This window comes from Scyliorhinus torazame, chromosome 4 (assembly GCF_047496885.1).
Source record: "Scyliorhinus torazame isolate Kashiwa2021f chromosome 4, sScyTor2.1, whole genome shotgun sequence".
Classification (NCBI taxonomy): Eukaryota; Metazoa; Chordata; class Chondrichthyes; order Carcharhiniformes; family Scyliorhinidae; genus Scyliorhinus; species Scyliorhinus torazame.
This window is the reverse complement of record NC_092710.1, coordinates 294,646,020-294,665,330: the sequence shown is the minus strand read 5'-3', so window position 1 is coordinate 294,665,330 and position 19,311 is coordinate 294,646,020. Positions and strand designations below refer to the sequence as shown.

Below are 19,311 nucleotides of genomic sequence, written 5' to 3'. Positions count from 1 at the left end.
ACATTCTCCCTGTGTCTGCATGGGTCTCACCCCCACAACCCAAAGGTGTGCAGGCTAGGCGGATTGGACACGCTAAATTGCCCCTTAATTGGAAAAAAAAATAATTGGGTACTTTAAATTTTTTAAGAGAAAAAACAAACAAAGGCAAGGTAAAGCATGCGTAGTCTATCTTCACCAATATTTATAAGGCAATCATGAGTTTGATACAGTACATGAAAACGCTCAGCCACAGTACCTCATGAAATTCAACACAATCCAGAACAAAACAGTTGAATTGATTACCGCCTCTACTCCATCACCACATCAGTGTGGCTCCATTATGTGCCAGCTACAGGTTACATTGCATGAACTCACCAAACCTATTTTGAACATATGTCCCAGTCCTATGACCTCTCACCAATGGGAAGGATTAGGATAGGAATATCTTGGGAACAGCATTTTTCCAAAAGGTCCTACCCTCTGTCAAAGCATATGTCCAAGTCAGGGTGATGTATCGCTGTTTCACTGAGGATGGTTCAGAATTCTGGAATTCCCTATCTAACGCATCCACTACAAGTGCTAAGGGATGTCTAGAAAGGGATTCACTATCACCCTCTTCGAGCAACTAGGGATGAACACTGAATGAATGCACTTTCAACAGCATTTCAAACATTTTGTGCATGTATTTTTAAAAAGCCCTGGTGACACCCACCACCCAGAAATTGCTGTAGTGGGAAATCTCATGAATTAGATTATTTACCTAATCCTTCAGATTGTATTATATTAATACTACAAATTGCATTTGCAGCAAATTGATAATAGTGCCATTGGTGCATTTGCATCATCATAAATGTGGGTGCAATGGTCCATGATAAGCCATGACATTTAAGCATAAGGAAAGAAACAGTGAATAATGAAGAGGGCAGTACCTAGGGTGAATTGGAGTCAGACTAGATATAGAAAAAGAGAGGGGGAAAGAAACATTGGATTGAGAGAGAAAAATGACAAAGGGAAAGTAAGAAAAAATTAATTAAAAAATCCTCGAGGAATAATTTATTACCTGCAGGAGCCTCCAATTTCATTGTTCCCTTTCTGGCCCTCCCAAAGCGGTATGCCATATCAGGACCATAAATTGTCTCATTACTGGAATTTTTTTGACATAAATTACCAACCCTAAATGGCTATGGTGAGATTAATTCATGTTAATGTTGCAAATTCAGCAACTCTAGGACACACAATTGGGAGGCTCATGGCGAGATAGAATTGCAAAAGCTCAATAAATCGCTCAGTGGAGTAGTACAAGTGGGTACGGGTTACAATCGGACAACTCTTCCTCACCACACATTCCTGCGGGCGGGTTGTGTTAACACCCTAATAATGGCAAGTGTCGCCTCCTTGCTATTGACATTTCTGGTGTTATAAAGTTGGCAGGGGTCTCCTTTGTGAGATCTTGCCCACCACTAGTTTGCCTTAGGATTGTCATCTAAAATATATTGGGTGGGATTCTCCGTTAGCCGACGCCGAAATCGGGAAAGTCGATCGGGTGGAGAATCAGTTCCGACCCCGGAATAACGGCAGGCACCGATCTGACGCCAAATCGCGATGCTCCAGCCCCTCGACAGAGGCGTCAATGCATTCCGGCAGGCACATACAGCAGACACCATTTGCATATTATTAGTGGACCTGACCTGGTATTCACAGGGGCATCCGCAATTCTCCGCCTCCAATGGGCCGAGTTTCCGACGGCGTGATTCACTTGTGCTTTTAAAAATCGTGCAACCGGGGTGGCAGATGCTGAGGGAGAGAGAGGAGGTATGGAAGGTGTCCAACTTCACCATAATTTCCTGACAGTTGTGCCGCTGACCGGGGGTGGGGGGAGAAGAGTAGTGGAGGGTGGCCAGGCCGTAGGCTGTGGGGTCGGGGTGGACAGGCATGGAACAATTGACGCAGCTGGCAAGACGGCCATGCAGCTATGCACACGGCTAACAGCCCACTTTGAACCTAGTGCCACGGGTCGTGTAGATGTCCCCCCAGGGCACCCCCCTGGGTGCCTCCAGCGCAACCAGTACCGTCTTGTTGGCTGGAATGAGTATGTGTGGGGATTGTAATATGTATGTGCAGCTGCAGCTTGTCAAACTCCGGAGTGTCGATCACGGACCCAGCGAACCCTGCACTGTTTTTCATTGGAATCGATTGTGTTCCACGTGGCACTGGTGCTAGCACCTCAACAGTAGTGGAATGGGTCCACGTGTAGTGCCGGGTTTTCTGTCGTAAACGTTCACGGACTCTGCATTGGCGTCAACACTTAGGGCTGGATTTTACTACTTTGAGGATATATCTGGAGGAAGTGTCTAATTTTACAATGAAAAGTTTGGCGTTGCCCTCGCACCGATGCTCCGCCTGGTGGGGGGGCTAGCAGCCACGCCATGTAAACCTGCAGATGCGCCTGGAGAATTGCCGAGCCCGTGCGTGCGCAGGGCGACGGCTGCGCCGTACGATGTGGCACTGGCCGAGCGCGGAGCCAGCATGCCAGATAAGGCCCCCCTGTAACTCCCCTCGCACCACCCACCAGTCCCCCCCAGCCCCCGCCGATGCTCCCCTGGCCAGCGGAACAGCTACCCACCTGACTGTGGCGCCGCTGAACACAGCCCGCAGCCGCCACACAAGGTCCCCGAAAACAGAGAGGACACGCGACCGATGTCGTCGGGAAGTCGGCCCATCGGGTGCGGATTATCAGGGGTGGGCCTCAGGTGACCCCCCCCTGAGGCCGTCCCAATGGCGTGCGTCGAACTAGGCAATTACGCTGTTTGAGAGAGGGTACAGTATCTGAAAAATGGCACCGCCCCCGATTTCGGCATAAAAACGGATTCTCCGGCCAATCGCCGAACGCAATTTCAGCACCGATAATCAGAAAATCCCACCCACTGTCTCAGAAACTGAGAATCCCGCCAAGTGTTACTTAAAACGATAGGGCCTGCAGTTTAACACAGCCCTTTCACTACTCAGATTGTGCAGCCTCCATGGTGTTGTCACGAGAGGACGAATGACAAAAGAAAACACAAATCACAAAGCCAGCTTTATGGTGAAGAGAGAAACAGAAAGATGGAAAGAGAAGAACAACTAGAGAAGTAAAGTCAATCATAAGAGTGAGCATGTAAATTTTCACACAATATACATGAACTGCAAAATGATTTAGCAATATAAATCGGTTTTGCCTTTGCAAACATGAATCAGAGCTGGAGAGCATGTTGAATTGCATAACATTTGGCTAAAGGATTTGTGATTGCAAGGCTATCCTTTTCAGTAAAATAAATTTGAAATTATGAATTCAGAGTATCGCAAAGAATCATATTAACACAATATCAAAATTATTTAGTTTACATTTGAATTTTGGTAGCGACATGTTAAATCAGGCCAGTACAGTGCAAAAGATAAGAGGGAAGGGAGGGAAAAAAAAATTCAATATCAAGTTCACCTAAGGATGTAGAACCAGCACTACATTCATGGTAATGCATGAGGGAGCTTCATTTTCAGTGTGTGCTTGCATTGTTACAAAGCTGGCTAAAGTAGCGATCGGTACAAGAATACAAAAATGCAGTCATAGGGTACTGCACACCTTAATCATCCTAATGATAATCGACGACCATCAGGGAATGAAAGAGCCACATCAATCGCAATCATTGGCAGCAAACTCAGATTAAAGCATGATATGCTGTCCCCTGCAGTGCATGCCATAGACTCCACTTGCCCTATTAACCAGGTTTATATTTTTGCTGTAAATTGATGCCTCAGGTACACAGTTAATTTGTGACTGATAATCTGACATTGAGGGATCTCAGGTTTAGGATTTGCTTTGTTTTGAGAGGTTTCCGTTTTGGACCACTCTTTCACCTTTCTCTTCCCCTGGACAGCCTTGCATCCTTTATTGGTTACCTTTAGTAGAATTTCAAATATTTTCTCAACAGCAGCAGTTTTGACGTTAGTGGGGCAAGGTAATTTATTTTTACTCGGATGCTCAGTGAACTGGGCAGAAATCAAGAGTAAAATTCCCACAGCTCATTCAGCTTCGTTGAGACCACCATGAACAGTGCATTAGTTTAACATAGAAAAACAGAAAACAGGGGCAGGAGTAGGTGCTTCGGCCCTTCGAGTCTGCTCCGCAATTCATGATCATCATGGCTGATCATCCAATTCGGTAACCTGTTCCCGCTTTCCTCCCATAATCTTTGATCCCATTAGGCCAAAGAGCTATATCTAATTCCTTCTTGAAAACATACAGGGCGGGTTTCTCCATCGGCAAATGCGATTGGGCGGAGAATGGGTTTTGACACCAAAACAGTGGGGGGGGGGGCATCAAATCGCAATTCTCCGGTGCCTCAACACGCTGCGTAAATGCGTTCCAGAATGCACCTGCAGTAAACGTCATTGGCATATAATTTGTGGGCCAGAACCGTTAATCTACGGGGGCTCCGCCATGGTCCGCCTCCCCTGGAGCGAATACCCAGCGGCGAGGTTCACTTGTGCTTTTAAAATTCGTGAAACAGGCACTGTGGCTGCTGAGGTAGAGAGAGGGGGTACGAAAGAGGGGGGGGGGGGGGAGGTTGGTGGTGGTGGTGGCCAGGAGGTGGGCTGTGAGGGCGAGGTGGACGGGCACGGAGCACCATTGCCAAGGCCTACAAGGTAGCCATGCAGCTGTGCATACCGCTGACAGCCTACTGTGAACTTAGGGCCATAGGTCATATGGATGTTCCTCCCAGGGCATCCCTCCAGGTGCCCTCTGGTCCCAGCCGTCCCATCAGTGGGATGGACGTGCTCCAGTGCAACCAGTGTCATCTTGTTGACTGGGATGAGTGTATGTGGGGAATGTAATGTGTTTCTGCAGCTTGTCAGCCTGCCGAGAGTATATTACGAACCCGGCGAATCCCGCATCATTTCTCATTGGAATCGATTGTGTTGCATGTGGCGCCGGTGCTAGCCCCCCCACGAGTCGCTGAATCAGTCCAGGTGCAGCGCCAGTTTTCCTGTCATGGAAGTCTACGGATCCTGCTCCGGCGTCAACACTTAGTCTCAGGAATGGAAAATCCCGCCCTCAATGTTTTGGCCTCAACTGGTTTCTGTGGCAGTGAATTCCACAGACTCACCAGTCCCTGGGGGCGATTCTCCAATATGAAGCCCAATCACGGACCAGACCCCATAGGGGGCCAGCACACCACAGGTTCACACCGCTCCAGCCTCCTTGGCGCCGCGCCAACCCACACGTGTGCAGTTGGGCCGCGCCAATATGCGCATGCGCAGAGGACTTCTTTAGCGCGCCGGCCCCGACTCAAGATGGCGTCGGTGTGCAGAGGCCGGGCACGTCAGAAAGTAGGCCGGGGGGAGGGGGGGGGGGGGACAGGCTGGCCCACCAATCGGTAGGCCCCGATCGCGGGCCAGACCCCATCGGAGGCCCCTCCGGTGAAGGAGCCCCCCTCCCCCACCCCACAGGCTGCCCCCCGACCGTCCGTGCAGAGTTCCCGCCGGCAGCGACCAGGGGTGAATGGCGCCGTTGGGACTCTGTTGCATCGGCGCCGCCGCTTGGCCCATCCGGGCCAGAGAATCAGCGGCCCCGCCGATTCCAGCGGCCCGCGGCCGGCGCCGTGCCAAACTCGCCGTCGCAAATGGCGCCGATTCTCCACACCTCAGAGAAGCGCGCGCCGGCATCGGGGCTTCGTGGCACGGTTACGCAGATTCTCCGACCCCGCGCGGGGCTCGGACAATCGGCCCCCCACCCCCCCAAGTGAAGAAATTTTTCCTCATTGCAGTCCTAAATCGTAAATCCCATATCCTGAGACTGTGACCCCTGGTTCTGGACTCCCCTGTCATCGGGAACATCCTTCTTGCACCTACCCTGTCAAGTTCTAGAATTTTATAGGTTTCTATGAGTTCTCCCCTTCATTCTTTTTTTAAATTTAGAATACTCAATTCATTTTCTCCAATAAAGGGGCAATTTAGTGTGGCCAATCCACCTACCCTGCACATCTTTGGGTTGTGGGGGCGAAACCTAAGCAAACACAGGGAGAATGTGCAAACTCCACACAGACAGTGACCCAGAGACGGGATCGAACCTGTGACTTCGGTGCCATGAGGCAGCAGTGCTAACCACTGTGCCACCGTGCTGCCTCCTCCACCTCTTCATTCTTCTGAACTCCAGCAAATATAATCCTAACCGACTCAATCTCGCCTCATACTTCAGTCCCGTAATACCAGAAATCAGTCTGGTAAACTTTCGCTGCACTCCCTTTAGAGTAACAACATCCTTCCTGAGATAAGGAGACAAAACCAGGAGATAGAAAAGGCATGGGGGACTTCAATATGCAGGTGGGTAGTGGATCCCAAGAAAAGGAATTTGTGGAATGTCTTAAGATTATTTTTTGTAACAGCTTGTGATAGAGCAGCACGGTAGCATTGTGGATAGCACAATTGCTTCACAGCTACAGGGTCCCAGGTCCGGCTTGGGTCACTGTCTGTGCAGAGTCTGCACATTCTCCCCGTGTGTGCGTGGGTTTTCTCCGGGTGCTCCGGTTTCCTCCCACAGTCCAAAGATGTGCAGGTTAGGTGGATTGGCCATGATAAATTGCCCTTAGTGTCCAAAATTGCCCTTAGTGTTGGGTGGGGTTGCTGGGTTATGGGGATAGGAGGGAGGTGTTGACCTTGGGTAGGGTGCTCTTTCCAAGAGCCGGTGCAGACTCGATGGGCCGAATGGCCTCCTTCTGCACTGTAAATTCTATGATAATAGAGCCTGCTAGGGAACAGGCAATTCTGGATTTGGTGATGTGTATGAGGCAGACTTGATTAGGGAACCTAAGGTGACGGAGCCCTTAGGAAGCAGTGACCACAATATAATAGAATTTACCCTGCAGCTTGAGAGGGAGAAGCTGGAATCAGATGTAACAGTATTACAATTAAGTAAGGATAATTACAAAGACATGAGGGAGGAGCTGGCCAGAGTTGAAAGGAGTAGAACAGCAATAGCAGGAATTTGTCCCAAGGAGGAGGAAACATGCTAAGGGGAGGACAAGGCATCCATAACTGACGAGGGAAGTCAAGGACAGCATAATAGCAAAAGAAAAAGCATATAAAGTGGTGAGGATTAGTGGGAAGCCACAGGATTTGCAAGCCTTTAAAAGAAGAGCAGAGGACAACTAAAAAAGAGAATAAGGGGGAGAAGATGAAATATGAGTGTAAGCTAGCTAGTAATGTAAAAGAAGATAGGAAGAGTTTTTCAATATATAAAAGGTAAAAGAGTGGCAAAAATAGACATTGGACCATTGGAAAATGTGGCTGGAGAAGTAATAATAGGTAACAAAGAAATGGCAGAGGAACTGAATAGTTACTTTGCATCAGTCTTCGCAGTGGAAGACACCAATGGGATGCCAGAGCTCCAGGAGAATCATGGGGCAAAGGTGAGTGTAGTGGTCATCGTTAAAGAAAAGGTTTTGGGGAAACTGAAAGGTCTGAAGGTGGATAAATCACCTGAACCCGATGGGCTACACCCCAGGATTCTAAAAGAGAGAGCTGAGGGGATTGTGGAGGCATTGGTGGTGATCTTTCAGGAATCACTGGAGGCAGGGACGGTCTCAGAGGACAGGAAAGTGACTAATGTAACACCTCTGTTTAAGAAGGGAGGGAGGCAGAAGATAGAGATTATAGGCCGGTTAGCCTGATTTCGGTCATTGGTAAAATTTTAGAGTCCATTATTAAAGATGAGATCGCGGAGTACTTGGAAGTGCAAGATAAAATAGGACTGAGTCAGCATGGCTACGTCAATGGGAGGTCGTGTCTGACAAATCTGTTAGAGTTCTTCGAGGAGGTAACAAGGAAGTTCGACAAAGGAGAACGAGTGAATGTGATTTATTTAGATTTCCAGAAGGCCTTTGACAAGGTGATGCAGAGGAGACTGTTAAATAGGTTAAGAGCCTATGGTGTTAAGGGTAAGCTCCTGGCATGGATAGAGGATTGGCTGATTGGCAGAAGGCAGAGATTGGGAATAAAGGGGTCTTTTTCAGGATGGCAGCTGGTGACTAGTGGTGTGTCTCAGGAGTCTGTGCTGGGACCACAACTTTTCACAATGTACATTAATGATCTGGAAGAAGGAACTGAAGGCACTGCTAAGTTTGCAGTTGATACAAAGTTCTGTCGAGGGACAGGTAGTATTGAGGAAGCAGGGGGACTGCAGAAGGACTTGGACAGGCTAGGAGAGTGGGTAAAGAAGTGGCAGATGGAATAAAATGTGCAAAAGTGTGAGGTTATTCACTTTGGAAGGAGGAATGGAGGCATAGACTATTTTCTAAATGGAGAAATGCTTAGAAAATCAGAAGCACAAAGAGACTTGGAAGTCCTTGTTCACGATTCTCTTAAGATTAATCTGCAAGTTCAGTCTACAGTTAGGAAGGCAAATGCAATGTTAGCATTCATGTCGAGAGGGCTAGAATACAAAAGCAGGGATGTACTTCTCAGGCTGCATAAGGCTCTGGTCAGACCCCATTTGGAGTATTGTGAGAAGTTTTGGGCCCCATATCTAAGGAAGGATTTGCTAGCCTTGGAAAGGGTCCAGAGGAGGTTCACAAGAATGATCCCTGGGATGAAGAGCTTGTCGTATGAGGAACGGTTGAGGACTCTGGGTCTGTACTCATTGGGAGTTTTGAAGGATGAGGGGGGATCTTATTGTAACTTACAGGATACTGTGAGGCCTGGATAGAGTGGACGTGGAGAAGATGTTACCACTTGTAGGAAAAACTAGAACCAGAGGGCACAATCTCAGATTACAGGGCTCATCCTTCAAAACAGAGATGAGGAGGAATTTCTTCAGCCAGAGGGTGGTGAATCTGGGGAACTCTTTGCCGCAGAAGGCTGCGGAGGCCAAATCACTGAATGTGTTTAAGACAGAGATAGATAGGTTCTTGATTAATAAGGGGATAAGGGGTTATGGGGAGAAGGCAGGAGAATGGGGATGAGAAAAATATGAGCCATGATTGAATGGCGGAGCAGACTCAATGGGCTGAGTGGCCTAACTCTGCTCCTAGGAATTATGGTCTTTTGGTCTAAAACTGCACCAATATCCCAGGTGTGGTCTCACAAGGCCCTGTATAATTGCAGCAAAACATCCCTGCTCCTGTGCTCAAATCATCTTGCTCTGAAGGTCAATATACCACTTGCTTTCTTTATCGCCTGCTGCACCCTCATGCTTACTTTCAGGCACTGGTGTACAAGGACACCCAGGTCTCATTGCACATTCCTCTCTCTCATTTTATAGCCATTCAGATAATAATCTGCCTTCTTGTTTTTGTTACCAAAGTGGATAACCTTACATTTATCCACATTATACTGCATCAACCATGCATTTACCCACTCAGTCAACTTGTCCAAATCACACTGAAGCATCTACATCCTCCTCACAACTCACCCTACCACCCAGCTTTGTGGCAGCTACAAATTTGGAGATGCATTTAGTTCCCTCATCTAAATCATTAATATATATTGTAAATAGCTGGGGTCCTAACACTGGTACCCTACGGTACCCCAATTTGGAAAAAGTCCTGTTTATTCCTACTCTGTATCCTGTCTGCCAACCAATTTTCTATCCATCTCAAAACACTACTCCCAATCGTTTTAATTTTACATGCTAATCTCATGTGAGGTTTTGTCAAAAGCTTTCTGCAAGTCCAAATAAACCACATCCACTGGCTCCCCATCATCAACTCTACTAGTTACATCCTCGAAGAATTTCAATCACGATTTTCCTTTCCTAAATCCAACTGATCCTGGCCAATACTGCTACTTTTTGCCAAGCACTCTGCTATTAAATTTTTTATGATGGACTCTCGCATTTTCCCCACTGCAGACATCAGGTTTACTAATCTATAATTTCCTGTTTGCTCTCTAACTCCCTTTTTAAATAGTGGGGTTATCTTAGCTACCCTCCAATCCGTAGGAAATGTTCCAGAGTCTCTAAAATTTTGGAAGATGACTATCAATACAACCATTATTTCTGAGGCCACTTCCTTATGTACTCTGGGATGTAGATTATCAGGCCCTGGGGATTTATTGGCCTTCAGTCCCATCAATTTTCCCAACAACATTTCCCTAATAATATTTATTTCCTTCAGTTCTTCCCTCTCACTAAACACTGTGCTCCCCAACATTTCTAGTATGCTATTTATATTCATCTTTGTGAAAACAGAACCAATGTATTTGGTGAGCATTTCTTTGCTCCCCATTATAAACTCCCCTGTTTCTGACTAAGAGACCTACATGTGTCATCACCAATCTTTTTCTTTTCACATACCTGTAGAAGCTTTTACCGTGAGTTTTTATGTTCCTCACACGCCTACTCTCGTACTCCTATTTTCCTCTTCTTAATCAATCCATTGGTTCTCTTTTGCTGAATTCTAAACTGCTCCCAATCCTCAGGTCAGCTGTTTTTTCTGGCCAATTTGTATGCCTCTTCCTTGGATCTAATACATTCCGGAATTTCCCTTGCAAGCTATAGTTTGGCCACCTTTCCCATTTTATTTTTGCACCAAACAGGAATGAACAATTATTGCAGTTCATCAATGCGCTCTTTAAATGTTTGCCATTGACTATCAAACCTCTTCCTTTTAAGTAATGGTCCCCAATCCATTACAGAAAACTCGCATCTCATACCATCATAGTTTCCTTTGTGCAGATTCGGGATCCTAGTCTCAGAATCAACCACGTCACTCTCCATCTTGATGAAGAATTATATCATATTATGGTCACTCATCCCCAAGAGGCTTCACACAACTAGATTGGCAATTATTCCTTTCACATAAACTGCTCCTACTTTTGAGAGCTGACTGGTGGTGATTTAACCCGAGGGTCATCCACACCTCAGGCAAGGGGCAAAGTTGAGAAAGTAGGCCCTCATGAAGAACCTAAGCCAGTACAGGCATTGAACCCGCACCATTGGCATTGCTCCACATCATGAACCAGCTGTCTAGCCAACTGAGCTAACAAACCCCCAATACCAGGCCAGGATAAACCATACTGTATACACTCCAGGAATACCTCCTCTGTGGTCTTGTGACTAATTTGATTTTCCAAATATATATGTAGATTAAAGTCACACATAATTACAAATGTTCTTTTATCATAGAATTTACAGTGCTGAAGGAGGCCATTCGGCCCACCGATTCTGCAGCACCCTACTTAAGCCCGCGCCTCCACCCTATCCCCATAACCCAGTAACCCCACCAACCTTTTTGGATACTAAGGGCAATTTAGCATGACCAATCCACCTAACCTGCACATCATTGGACGCATGTGTCTCTAATTTCCTATTTAATGCTAATTCCAACATCACCGCCAAAGTTTGGAAGTCCATAAAGAACCCCAATAACGTTTTTGCCTCTTGATCTTTCTCAGCTCTACCCATACAGTTTCCACATTCAGAGCTAATATCCTTCTTCATTATTGCAACCCCACTGCCTTTTCATTTTTGGCTGTTCTTCCTAAATACTGAATTCCTCTGGATGTTCAATTCCCATCCCTGGTCACCCTGCAGCCATGTCTTCATAATCCTAACTATATCATACCTGTTTACATCTATTTACGTGCTATACATGATACTCTCTGCCTTGCAGATGCTCCACAGTATCCCCAGCCTTCGCTCCAGCTCCAAACCTGGGCTTCTCAGAACTGCAGCTGTAGACACTTCCCGCACACTTGCTGGCCCTGGGTACGAGAAATGTTCATGGCTTCCCACATAGAACAGGGTGAGCACACCACGTCTTTCTCCTGCCATGACGTACCCATTTAACTTAAACCTTTTGGAAGATACTTAAAATCAAATTATATCAAATACTCGATGGCTCTTATAATATAAATTACTCTTCTTCCCTGGTCTTTGTTATTACAGAATATAATCCAGAATATAGCCCTTACAAGCTTTAAAACACAATATATAGATCTTACAAACAATAAGCGATAAAATTAGCAAATATTTACCTGACTGTACTCACCCAATCAGCTGCTTCCATTTTCCTTGCATCACTTGTGAATCCTTGATGTGACCTCCGGAGTTCCAGACTCCAAGCTAGCACTGTGCTCAGTCTCACTCATTTATCCTCCTGGCTCCATTCACAGTCTCATTCTTTCTTGCCCTCTTTTATTGCCCTGGCTCCACTCTCAGTCTTGCTTTTTCTTGCGCTCTTTTATCCTCCAGGCTCCAATAAGGCAGTTAAGTATGCACAAGTCAGAAATCCAATCTAGAAGCTTCTACTCTGTACCACACTGGGTGGTGCATTAACCAACTAGGTCGTCAGAGGATCTCTGCTTTCTTTTTCAGAACAAAAAAAACACAATTAAGGATATGAAGAAACTTTATTATGCTAATTTTACACATAATTTTTCTTTTCAATTTAGAGTATCCAATTATCTTTTTCTCCAATTAAGGGTCAATTTAGCGTGGCCAATCCATCTAACCTGCACATCTTTGGGTTGTGGGGATGAAACCCACGCAGGCATGGGGAGAATGTGCAAACTCCACACAGACAGTGACCCAGTGCTGGGATTTGAACCCGGGTCCTCAGCACCACAGTCCCAGTGCTAACCACTGCACCACATGCCACCCTACACAGAATAATTTAATTGCATCCATTTAATAAATGGAATATTGCACTGAAATAACCTCCCGCTATAAACCTTCTGTTAAAATGTTCAAAATCATTTATTCAGAGTATTGAGATTTAATCCCTCACATTAATTTGAGTTCTTTGTAGCATTTGCCTTAGAACAATCAAGTTACCATGTTCGAACGGTATGACAATCACTGCAAGGTATGTTTATGTCACTATCATGTGCATACACTGTCGATCCACTGTTTCACTGTGCCAATGCAATCATATATCTATATCATTGATGCATGAAGAAGTTTTAACAGTGCGAACGGGGCTCCAGCAGTACTGGTGGCCTTCCAAACAAAGGAAACAATCTGAGTTCAAGCTAATCTTCTTTGAGAATATCTGACCACATCTCAAGCAGGCATGTTGTTATCCTTGTACTAAACAGGGTCCTGGTAATCTGCCTTTGGAGATGTGTTTGGGCAGGTAGATTCCATTCTTTCTCTGGCCACACAGGAGCATACTTCCTGCTCACAGATTGGGGAGCAGTATTGAAGGTGGACACACAGAGGTCTATGATGCAGACAGGTTTCACTTATCCAGCTCAGGGAGATAGCTGGCAAGAATGGGGCTACTACAAGTAACCTCCCCTTCCCCCATCCCTCCCTCAAAAAACAGCATATCTGTTTCACTATGTAATCCAAGCATTTCAATTAAGGGATAATTGAATACCAGACTGCTTCCCGTGCAAGTACTGAATATACCATTACCAGATCTGTAACAAAAACACAGGTTCAAAGATACAGATGCATTCTACAACATCTGCAGCTCAGATTCTCATTCTAGGCTCATTTCACAGTTTGCAATGATATCGGGAGCTGTGCCAATCACCACCAAATCAATTTCAAAAACAGAAAGTAGTAATATAAAGTAACTCAAACAGAACTTATTCTATTCAAAAAAAAATCCAGGAGTAAAGACAGGCCTTTACATCACATACAATGTGAGTAAAATGTGATTTCAATTATGCACAGATCAGCATCTTGTAAGAAAATCACTTGGGCAATACCATTATTCGAAAGCAAATAATTATTTAAACTTCTGGCAAAGTAATTTCTTATACACTTCAGCAATTCACTAACTACTGTGCCAATGAAGTGATACAGGTTATGGTCATTGGACCATATATTTTCATATTTACTGAAAATGATCTAAACATGTCTATTCCACCACCCACCTCAAACAATCCATACAATATTTAAGGTTCATTCAACATGGCCTCACTATATTTACACAGACATTATGTAGCACCTCATACCAATGGTCTTTTTTTTCATCTAGGAGGGGAGTGGGGGGGGGGGGCAAATTCACACCAAACCCTCTGTATTTCTACTAGCAAGGGAAGCAATTTGATCCCTTGCAGGCCGTAACTTGAGTAGGTCACTGTATACTATGATAAAATTCCCTAATCCTGTGCCAAGTTACCCTGAGGGGCCCCTCCTCCTCCTTCTCTTCCTCCTCCTCATCCCAAATGGCCTTTCTCAATCCTTTGCTCTAACCCCCTCCCATCCTTGCTCCCACAGTTCCCCTCCCCTGCCCCCCCACAAAACCACCACATCTCTTTCATTTTCTCTTACCTTAAAGTTTGAAAGCTGATCTGCTTTGCCTACTCGTGTTACAGTTTTTACAGCTTAGGCTAAAGTCGACTGCCTATTGCTGTATGCATTCCTTTCTTTTTAGTTTACCCTGATTACTTTCCACGGTTATTTTACACTGGTCCAGATGAAAGTCAGTGAAATGAAAGAAACACACTGAGACTTTCTTCTAGTTTTTCAGATATGAATCCACACAAGGGTACATTGTGTTCTTAAAATTAAACGAGAATCCTACTTGCATATTTTTAATTATATACGATATAAGAATATTTCAGTCACAGATGTAGATAACATTTCAAGTAAATACATTTTCTGTCAGAATTTACTTTTAGAGAGGTACAAATGGTACATTTGTTTGGCTTGGACAATCGTTTACCCTGAGTGACAGTTTTCAATTTGACAACAGTATAGCTGCTTTATGAAAAATACAGTCGATAAAGGCAGTGATTTATGGCATGCAACTTCAATAAAATGTCTTTTGATGTCTATGAGAATGGTAATGTCTGTGAAATGATACTGTTTTAGACAGAATGGCTGTTACAAACCTATTATGAGGTTGCCAGCGTGATACATCTTTACAAAGCACGGCCTTATCTCCATCCCAAACATCCTCTATCCTGGATCACATTTACAAAAAGTGAAAATACTTTTGTGTTACAGAAACACTGGAGCAGAGCCTGTGCAGTTTCTCCCCCTTCAACCCCTGCCCCCCCCCACCCACCCACCAACCACAACCCCTGCCCCCACCCATCAACCACAACCCCCCCCCCCCCACCGCCACCCCACCACACTTCAAACAATGTTGTTTTTGTTTCTTCCTCTGCAGTTCAGACAAACATCTGTTATAGAAGAATGACTATCTCAGAAACCGCTGAGTCTTGCTGCAGCCAAAGTAAACAAAACAAATCCAGAGAATTTAGCAAGTATCCTGCACAGTCAGCCTTTATACCCACCAGGATAACATTTCACAGCAACATGTTTTCATCAAAATTAGTTAATTTGTAATCCTAAACCCGAAGAATTCACACAATTAAGAGCTATGATTTTTAAAAAATTATATTACAAATGTCAACACCTTTCAATGATGCAGTTATTCAATGAAAACTATTTTGCAATAAAATAACATGTCAGACTGTACAATGTCACACTTAGATTCCAGATAGATTAGTGAAGAAAGTCTCCATAATTAACAAACATGGTGAATAACATAAACATTTTTCAACAAATCTCATTGAACTCCTAAATACACTTTTGACAAAGGCATTTGTCGGTATTGCTCAATTAACTGACGCAAACTGAAATAATATGGAACATATTTCAGCAAGAATACCAATGCAAAATGTCGCTTTCATCTTACAAAGTATTAATCAAAGCTCTTAACCAGGTTATAACAATCCTGGTTTCTCAGCATTTGGAAATGGGGAACAAGGACAATGCCTGATGTGAAGTGACTTGAACTCAGAGATGTTAGATAGGTAACTAATATACTTCAGGTGCTTTGAGTCAGAATTTTCAAAGTAATCTTTTGACCACCCATAAAATATTTGGAAACTGTGTTAAAGCATTGTTCCCTTTGCTGTTTCAAAAATTATAAAACAATGGCATTAATAATTACCTTTCACATATTTAAAGGACTTAAAGAAGTAACATAAATGATCAATGTAACAATTAGCCCAACACACGCACATCTGGAGTCCACCTCCCATCACACACATCCCTACACCTACCTCCACACATCTGGGCACTGACAGAAGGCAACTCATTGTATCGAAAACACTGTTGAATTACCCGGGGAGGAGGAGGAGCGGTGGAGGAGGAGGAGGGGAGGAGGTGGTGGTGGAGGTATAGTGAGGAGGGGAGAAATCTTTCTTTAACTGGAATAAAATAGTTAATGCAACGATGAAAGGATGTGTCAGTTGTCCTTTCACGAGTCAGATATTACTAAGTAGACAACAGCGTCAGTGTTGGAAGTAAAGAAAGGGGGGGGCGTGGATTTGCTGGGGGAAAGAGGGAGCAAAATTAAAATGAAGGGTTGGTCGGTGTCTTCACACACTCCGGGTACTGTAGTCACAGCCTCATTTCAATCTGACAATTTAATTACAGATCTGCCGCTGACTGTTACAAAGATGGTACCAACCGCTGTACATGCACGAAAATGCCCACTTATTAACTCCAACCAGCATCACTGGATCACCAAATCTGCAACAGATTTGCTTTTTATTATTATTATTACACACGTTACAATGTATAATTGTTAAATGGGGAGGGGGCGGGGGGTGCATAGACATCCCGAATCCAGCATTCATTTCTGTGAAAAGAATTTGAAAGAGGACCTAAAGCCCGGCTGTTTGAATCCCTCCGAATAGATGCAGCACCTTTATCATTGCTAAATGCTGGAGACAACACAACAGAAAGGCAGACGGGACGCAGACCAATTGCTCTCCAGTCTGACCCCCCCCCCCCCCAGTTTAAAGCAGTGACAGGAAGCCAGCGTACCTTCATCTCCTCGTTTATTTCCCTCTTGACGGGGTGAGCCGGTTTTCTGCTCCTCTTGTTTTCCGGCGGTCTGCCCTCCTTCTCCATCTCTGCCATGGTGAGTGAGTGAGTAAGAGAGGGAGGGAGGGAAAGCCGCTCGCTTCCCTCCTCCAGCCCGAGCTGTCACAAGCCTTCTTTCCCACCGAGATATGACGCCGGCGGCTCTCTGCCTGCTGCTGTGGGTTGGATTCCCCCCACCTCTCTCTCTCTCTCTCCTCTGCCTTTTTTTAACACTCCTCTTTCCTCCCCCACCCCCCTCAATGGTGGGCTGTCATTGTTGAGGTGAGGAGAGCGGTGGTGGTGATGTGCCTGATAACGCCACACAGGGCTGCAGCTGGCCAGCCAAGTCAGCCATCTTCTGTCTCCCACTCTCTCTCTCTCTAATCCCCCCTCCTCGCCTCTCTCTCCTCCTCCTCCTCCCCCTCCCTCTCTCGGAGTTTGCAGACGAGCGGTGGGTTTTTTTTTCAGACAGCCCACTTTTTTTCTTTGCAATGGGATCATACACACAACACAGACAGATCCCGAGTCTGCCCACAGAGAGAGGGAGGGGAGAGGAGAGGAGGGGAGGAGCCTCCAATCCTCTCCCAACATATCTTGACAAGCAGCAAAGCAACGCCATGTTCCCGAGGTCGCTGTGCCCGCCCCCCCGGCTCATTCATAACCCCGCGCGTTGACCGTGCCTTCCTTTTGTTTTTGTTTAGAAAAACCTGGGGATGCAAATATTGTCCCAACGCTGCACCCACGCGGTTCTTCCTCCCTCTCTCTCCCCACTCTCACAAGGAATATACCGAGAGCACGGTTTAGGATTTCGCCCTCCCTCGGAATAATAATTGAATGGTTGAGGTGACTGACCAGAGGGATTTTTAACAGGCGGCCCTGTGTGCGCTGAAGAGTTTGGCCGCGATAAACTCAGCCACAGAGCTGTGCTGGGAACAGGCTGACTGAGCTGTGCCCACCGAGCAGCAGAGGTCCGCCGTGGTTCGGCATTTGCCAACTTCACCTTCTCCCTGTTTTCTCACACCGACCATTCATTGTTTCGCTTACACTTTTACAATTAATCAGCCAGTCGCGGCGGTTATTGTTTTTGTTTTAAAAGACGCAGTTTAATTCACACGAACAAATTCGCACTGATTTGCAGCAGTGAGAGACGGCAATAGGAATGGTCAATAGGACCATTGGTTCTGGTGAGCACAGCTTTGGAGAAACAAAGGGTTTTGCCGAATAGTTTTCATGAAGCTGGTACCCTTTAAAACCCGATGTTATTGAAATGGTCCTGACGGTTCGGGCAATCTGATTCTTTTGGGGTGTTCTAACTGATGTGTCCCTTTATAAAATGATGCAAAGTCTGCCGCTACCAGCGACACCTGTACAAGGTTACCAGCAACCCGAGTAGACCGGGGGAAATCACAAAAGCCTTCCTGTCAGAGCTTCTTGTAACCAGACTCAATACTATAAATAATAAAACGTCGTCCCGCTTAATCCAGTTTCTTAGCCAAATTTAAGACCTTAAAGGGGCGCTGTCTTTAGAAGCAAAAAAAAAAGTTTGGAGCAAACTTTTCTCCCCTCGGTTGATAAATACATGACATGATGCAAATTATTTTGTACTTTGCCACAAATCACCTGTGCAGATTTGGCACCCGCCGTGTCTTCCGAACCGCGTTCCAGCAGTTCACAACATCGCCCAGGTACTTGTTCAACATCGGAATCGGGCACAAATCAGACGAGGCGACGCTTAAGCTGCACAATGATCTAGTCGGACCACACGTTCAATACTGTTTCCAATTCTGGTTACCATGACACAGGGGATGTATTCAAACGCGGTAGAGAAGATAGACAATGCATGGGCGTCACTGGCCTGAATGGTGAGGAAAGGCTGGAGAAACATGAGTTTCTAAAAGCATTGAGGCGATCTTATAGAAATATGGAAGCTAGTAGAAGGCACAGCATTGGGACAGCAAATCCAGAACATTAAATAGTGAGAGTCAGACCGGTTCAAATTAATATGTGATAGCGGGAAGTTCTTCACACGCGGGGTATTCAACAAAAGAAAGCATTTGAGGTGCAAACCATCATTAAAACTACTTACTGGGTGCTGCACTGGGGTGGCATGATGGCAGAACTAGGCCGAACCCGAATTACCATCCTCATCCACGTCCACAATAAACGTATCATGACAAGATTCACGTATTGCTCTTCTAGTTGTTTTCCTTCCCATGATGTAGACGTTTGTTAAGACATTTTTTAAAATTAAAAGCTTCTTTGGAAAGAGATTTAAAAATAAATAAATCAAGATTTAAAATGGTACACAATCTGGTGACAGTGGAAAAGAGGTGAAAAGAGAAGACAAAAGTTTTGTTCATTTTAAAGGGATACAGAAGGTTTTCTCACTGCCAAGCTCAAGGAAACGAACTGATTTTGAAGCAAATCTGAGCAATGATTCTGCCCTCACTCTTACTATTCTTGCTACCACAATTCAAAGGGGTGGCACGGTGCCCAAATTGGCACTTTTGTATGAGCACAGT

At 45.3% G+C, this 19,311-nt stretch overlaps 1 protein-coding gene across 11 annotated transcripts in view; it reads right to left on the bottom strand.

Moving 5' to 3' along the window:
• sobpa (sine oculis binding protein homolog (Drosophila) a) overlaps positions 1–18,517 on the bottom strand; it is a 624,481-nt gene extending 605,964 nt beyond the window's left edge. For 7 of the 11 annotated variants that reach the window (XM_072499948.1, XM_072499941.1, XM_072499945.1 and 4 more), the window contains exon 1: positions 16,751–17,292. In XM_072499948.1, the coding sequence (XP_072356049.1) occupies positions 16,751–16,846 (96 nt within the window). In that variant the 5' untranslated portion in view covers positions 16,847–17,292. Of the gene's footprint in view, positions 1–11,999; positions 12,067–16,750; positions 17,298–18,409 lie in introns of those variants that run through there. The other 4 variants (XM_072499947.1, XM_072499951.1, XM_072499943.1 and 1 more) reach the window with 4 other exon arrangements.
• Positions 18,518–19,311: the final 794 nt, after the last annotated feature.